At 45.6% G+C, this 6,400-nt stretch overlaps 1 protein-coding gene across 1 annotated transcript; it reads left to right on the top strand.

The window, feature by feature from the left end:
• The first annotated feature begins 2,712 nt into the window (after positions 1-2,712).
• Positions 2,713-5,847, top strand: MED26 (mediator complex subunit 26). The gene is given in 3 exon segments (XM_010018769.1): positions 2,713-2,823; positions 4,172-4,397; positions 4,400-5,847. Coding segments are annotated over 3 exon segments (1,785 nt in total).
• Positions 5,848-6,400: the final 553 nt, after the last annotated feature.

The following is a 6,400-nucleotide window of genomic DNA, read 5'->3' as shown; positions in this document are numbered from 1 at the left end:
GCCTGGGATAATTGGAAATACCATATGAGTCGTTCTTATCTGTTCTCTGCAAGCTGCTAAATGCGGAGTCCTGGGGTTGCTTCATGGAGGTTCTTGTTTTGGGGTGGTAGTAAGGGGGGGGAGGTGGTGGAACTAGACAAAGGCAAATAGAACCTCAAATGATGTGTAAGTTCCTGAGATACAGATTCTAGTGCACAATACTCATGTGCTGCTGTTAACAAAATAGGTGTCTTCACATGGAATAGATGATACTTGAGGTGTTTTGGGAGGTTTTCTTGTTCTCATCATAGTGTTTAACTGCACCACAGGAAATTTCATGGTCTGTGTTAGTTTGAAGTGGGTGAATATCATTTTTATTACAAGTATAATATAACACTGATATAATGTATATAATTGTATAAGAATATAATATCTGTAATACTTATATAATTTTATATGTAATAGAATATTATATTATTGCTCTTTCTGGCAGTTTGGATGAAGCATTCCAAGAAAACAACACAAACTGCTGGGGCAGGGTGGAGAAGTTGAACCTGCCTGATGACCAGGGTATTGTTTTAGAACCATGCTTCCCTGCAGGTCGAAAAGAGGGGAAAAGGAGAGGAGCTTCTTGCAGCTGCTCTGGAGCCTGAGCCTTGGTGCTCTCTGCAGTGATTGCTCCAGTGTGATGATGTGTTTTCAGTTGGTTACCACTGGGTGAAGAATCTGCAGCGGGTGGGTTGTGTTCTGCCAGGAGCTGAGTGAAGAGCACAGACTCGGGGGTGTAAAGCTTGAATAGGCACCATGTGTCCCTCAAAGGAGGGGCGAAGGAACAGTCTTATCAGCTGTGGTGCAGCCCTGGTCCCTCGTAGGTGATGGAGCAGCCAGGGGCATCCCTGTATACATGTATTGGGGTGTACTGAGCAAAGGCAAAGCTGCTACTGGAAACTCCCTGACCAGTTTCATCTTCCTGTAGGTGTGTGTCCACATGAGCGTATCACTTTCCCCATCTTGACCTTCTGAGAGACTTAATCCTTTTTTGACATCAGTTTGTCATTTAGGTAATGAATATTTGGGGCTTACCAACAACTGCCAGAATAACTGGACCAGTTACTGCCCTGTGCAATGCGCAGAACCTTTTGCACCCTGGTAACGTGTAGACTAAACTGTCTGTTGGGAAGGAGAGTCTCATGTTTTGCAGGTCTAAAAATGTTTGTCTGGAAACTCCCAGAATTGAGCATTAACTATTCCAGGTGCTCTGGTTCTAGAAAGTGGAAAAAAGACCCATGGTGTTATGTATTACTTATGCTGTGGTGCTAAATTGTTCTTTCTAGGCATTGAGGGCAGTGTGAGGAAGAAACATGGAAGAAAGTGCATTGAAGTGGAATAGTAAGAACTAAGATGTTTCAAAATACATGTTGTCGCTGCTCTAAAGCTTAAGTGGAGCTTTACCAGGCCTGTCTGGCTGGTAGGGCTCTGAATTTCTGCAGAGGCTTTGTAGTTCGGTGAAGAAAGAACCATGACAAGTGAGTTCATCTTTGTTCTGAAGTTGGCTTTACAACCTGTAGGAGTTACAATCGTTCAAAGCCTCTGTGGACTTTAAACCTAAGTTTGATCAAAGTTAATCTAAAAATTAGGCCGAGTGTTTCATTGCTGACAGCTTTATCCAAGTCTCTCCAACATTAAGCAAGCCTGTTCTAGTGGAAAGAACATTGTCCATGACAAGGTTTTCTGCACAGAGGAGATTTCAGCTCCCAATTCTCTTGTTGTATATCGAAAGGGGTAGAATTGACTTGGAAAAGCTGATTCTTACAAACTTGGCAGTCTGAAAATGAAGGCTTGCTGTGGAGTGTGTGGCTGGGTGGGTAGAGCTGCATGAGTACACTCCTGATGAGACTTCAGCATAACGTGGGATCCCTGCAGAGGTTCTTGCTGAGAGATGTTTCTCAGATCAGTTCACATCCAATTGAGTCACAAATGCAATTAAGCAATAAGTGAGGCTGTGATTCAAGTTTTCCTCTGCTTATCTTTTAAATCTGTCTACAAAGGTGGATTAGAAACTGTAGCTTTTTTCGATGCTCTTAATATCAGGGAGTGGGAATGGGGCTGGATCTCGGTGTTGCCTGAGGGTTCTCCTGGAAATCACTAAAATCCCACTTGTGTTTAAGATGTACAGATTGTGGCAGCAGCTTCTGCGCGGCGCTTACCCGTGCGTGCAGAGACGTGGCAGTGGAGCCCATCAGACAACCTGAGACATGCTTTAATGTCCTGGGGACCCGCGGTGGCTCCTCACCATGTGGGGACACGCAGCTCCAGGAGCTGCCGGGTTTGGAGGTGGCCCAGCCTGGTCCTGCGCCGGGTGGGGGGCTGAGGACACCTACTGGGCGCAGCGTTTGCTTCATCTGCTCTGGAATGTGGAGCGCTTGGACCTGGGGTTTGGGAGTCACAGTGGGATTCATTCATGAATCCTTTGGCTGGGGGTCTCATAGGAGTCTCAGACTTTGCAAGCAAGTGACACTGGTTTCAGTGCTAATGTTTCCTCTAGTTTTACATAAAAGTGTGTGTGTTACAGTTCCTGCAGTTTCCAACTAGGTCAGTAAAGTGTCCTTGTCCCTATTCCTTGAACAATCAGCTCCCTAAAGCCAGACAGTGTGATAGCAGTTTTGTGATTAATGCTTCCAGCAATTATGAAGTGGAAGGTCTTAAATTACATTTGATAACTAAGACCTGTGCATGAAAGATGAAGTGACTTTGTCTTCCTTGTTGCAGATCCATAACATGGTGGCAGTGCTGGAAGTGATCTCCAGCCTGGAGAAATACCCCATTACCAAAGAGGCACTTGAGGTATGTCACCCTCTAAACATGACTTGATTTTTGTGTGTATAAAAGGACTTTCTTTGCCTGTCTAATTTCCATATGAGCTTTTCTTGCAACAATAGATTGATTGCAAAGGGTTTACAATTAAGATATTATTTTGTCCCTCTCGGGCTGCTTCTGACCTCTCAGCACATACACAGTGATTCTTTCTGGGTTGGGATCAGTATTCTGTGCAGCACAGTTCCTGTTTATGTAGGGCACTACATTAATCATCACTTGCTTCTGGTGGATCCTGTTGCGTTCAGGCACATCACTGCTTGCTGAAGTAGTGCTGCCTTTTTAGATGTTTGACCAACCACCAAAGATGCTGAAGTAGGAACAGAGTTACTCTGTGGGTGTGAAATTAACCTGGGATTCAGTCAAGCAGGTTTCGATGCCTGATGTAGCTGGTGAGAAGAGGGAAAAGCTGGAGTCTCAGGTGGGATCGTGCGGTCTCGCTGTGCCCGCTCCTAGAAACAGCCCAAAGATGGTTTTATGGCTAAATTACAGATTTTTTTTCAGTCTATCAAAATTCCTGGTGTTACATGTTTTGAACTCTCGCTTAATTGTAACTCCAGCTGTATCTCAACGTACACATCACAGCGTGTTGCAGATTTCTCTCACAGCCTGGTCGATGTTTCCTTTTGAAATGCTTTTCTTAAGTAATCTGACTTGTGGAACAGTTCTTTGTTTTCAAATGTGCTTTGGGAGCAGTCAAACATTTCACTTCCTTCCGCTTATGGAACCACTTTGGGACACCCCAGGAATGCTTGTTTATATCAGGCTTCATACGTTTTCAAGATACTGAGGAGTGCAGGGAGAGGAGAGATGGAGGAAGAAGGTAGAACGTGAGTCGTGCCCTGGCTGGGCAGGTCTGTGACATGGAGACTTATTGTCAATGTACTACTGTAACGGGTGGAGATTCTGGAGTCTTTTTCTTTCCCCTCTTTCTGCAGATCTTATATTTTCATTGGGACTAGACATACCTTTTCTGCCTTGGGTGCTGCATTTCCCCTCAGATCTGAGCTTGCATCTTTATTCTCCTGATTCTTGTGGATTAAAGAATTCCTTTCCGATGTTTTTCACAGCCCATGGCTCTGGTGCTTCAGCCAGGGAATAAAGACAGGATGACTTGAAACCTCCACTGGGTTTCACATGGTGTGGCAGAGCACTGGACCAACCGGACTAATCCTTTCCAAAAAGCTCAATTCAACACTTGAGTATTTAGTGGGGTTTAACTTGGTATTTCCGAGGAGAAACATTACAGAGCAGAAATGTGCCTTAAGGATGTCGTTCAGAATGATACCTGGTTGTAAAAGCTTTTCTTTCTTTATAGGAAACAAGACTTGGGAGGCTTATCAATGAGGTGAGGAAGAAGACATCCAATGAGGAACTTGCCAAACGTGCCAAGAAGTTGCTGCGGAATTGGCAGAAGTTGATAGAACCTGTAACCCAGACTGAAGCGGTGCCGAGGGGGCTGCCGAACCCACCCGGGTCAGCAAACGGTGGTGCTCACAACTGCAAAGCAGAAGCGCAACTTCCCGCAGTGGCTGGATCGAAACCCGGAATGATATCCAGAAACTAAATTCTCCCAAAACAGAGAAATTAGGGAATCGGAAAAGGAAAGGTGAACACAGGGACGGGCATCAGGGCCCTCCTCCCCCAAAAGTCTCCAAAGCTAGTCATGAAGTATTACAAAACTCTTCGCCCCCTCCAACCAATGGAATTGGAGGCAGTCCTGAAAATTTTCCTAGTCCCGTAGATGTAAACCTCCACGCAGGGCCCGAAAGCAGTAGGACAGAACTCAGTGAAAATGATAAACACAGTAAGATCCCAGTAAACGCTGTAAAACCTCACACCAGTTCTCCAGGACTTGTAAAACCTTCAAGCACTTCCTCGTTATTAAAGACTGCAGTGCTTCAGCAGCATGAGAAATCAGAAGAAACCACAGGACCGCACCAGCCCAAGAGTCCTCGCTGTTCCTCCTTTAGCCCTAGAAATGTCAGGCATGATACTTTTGCTCGGCAGCATACGACGTACTCACCAAAGGATTCGATGCCCAGTCCATCTCAAAGGTCTCAGTTCTTAGATACTGCACAGGTGCCATCGCCACCACCATCCTTGATGCAACCTTCAACACCTCCCTTGCCAGCGAAAAGACTGGAGTTCTCTCAGCAGGCGGTAGCTGAGGTGTCTCAGCACTGGCCGGAGCAGCAGGTACCTTCGGAAAGCCAGCACAGGCACCCAGCAGGGACCCTCCAACAGCACACATCTCCCAGCTGCAAAACCAGCTCCAACCCTGGGGAATCTCTCCCGCCACACACAGGCTTTTCACAGGACGCTTCCAAAATGGACAGCGATGATGCTGCTTCAGGTTCCGATAGCAAAAAGAAGAAAAGGTACCGACCCAGAGACTATACCGTCAACTTGGATGGGCACGTGACAGAAGGGGGTGTGAAACCTGTGAGGTTAAAAGAGAGAAAGCTCACTTTTGATCCCATGACAGGACAGATAAAACCTTTAACACAGAAAGATCCTTTGCAGGTAGAAATCCCTGCGCTTACCGAACAGCACAGGACAGAAACGGAAAAGCAGGAGCAAAAACCCAACCTGCAAAGCCCTTTTGAACAAACGAACTGGAAAGAGTTATCCAGAAATGAAATCATTCAGTCATATTTAAACAGGCAGAGTAGCTTGCTGTCTTCATCGGGAGTACAGACTCCAGGAGCTCACTACTTCATGTCTGAGTATTTAAAGCAGGAGGAAAGCACTAGAAAAGAGGCTAGAAAGACTCATGTTCTAGCTCCTAACAGCAAACCTACAGACTTGCCTGGGGTTACGAGGGAGGTCACAAGTGATGACCTCGACAGAATATGTGAACATCACTGGCCAGGCGTGAACGGTTGTTACGACACACAGGGTAACTGGTATGATTGGACACAGTGCATATCTTTAGATCCACACGGGGATGATGGTAGATTGAACATCCTGCCTTACGTCTGCCTAGACTGAGTTCCAGGTTTGCTAAACACAAACCATGCTTTTTACATCTGCAGTTAGAAAAACGGGCAGACACGATGCCACTTCCAGATGGAGAAAGCTCCTGTCCTGAACAAACAGGCCCAACGAGCAGAGGGTGGGAGGGAGCTGGTTCCATCCAGCTCTGTCCTTTAAATTCTCCTTTTGTGAAATGCTGCTACCAGTTTACTAACAATTGCAAAGGAAGGCATACGGAGGTTGATCCACTGAGTTCAAAACTCTTTATAGCAAGCCAGCTATAAAAAAGTGTTAGTCCCCGAGAAGGAAGAGGATTTCCAGCACTTTCTGAATGCCGGAATCTGATTACAGGCAGGTACAGAGAAAATTGTGGAAGTTACCTTAACAAAAATATGCATCTATTTATTTGACTTGATTTGGGTTTTTATTTGGCAGTGAGATATTGGAGAGACAATGTGCAAAAACTGTAGTTTTATTTCTGTCACATCTCTGAACATGATTGCGTTGGGGGGGGGGTTTGGTTTTTCCAAGTCATGTGGTACGGAGATTGGGTTTTAAACAGCAGGTG

The sequence above is a fragment of the Nestor notabilis genome, unplaced genomic scaffold (assembly GCF_000696875.1).
Source record: "Nestor notabilis isolate BGI_N333 unplaced genomic scaffold, ASM69687v1 scaffold26617, whole genome shotgun sequence".
Taxonomy (NCBI): Eukaryota; Metazoa; Chordata; class Aves; order Psittaciformes; family Psittacidae; genus Nestor; species Nestor notabilis.
The sequence above is the reverse complement of the archived record's forward strand: the minus strand, read 5'-3'. Positions and strand labels throughout refer to the sequence as shown.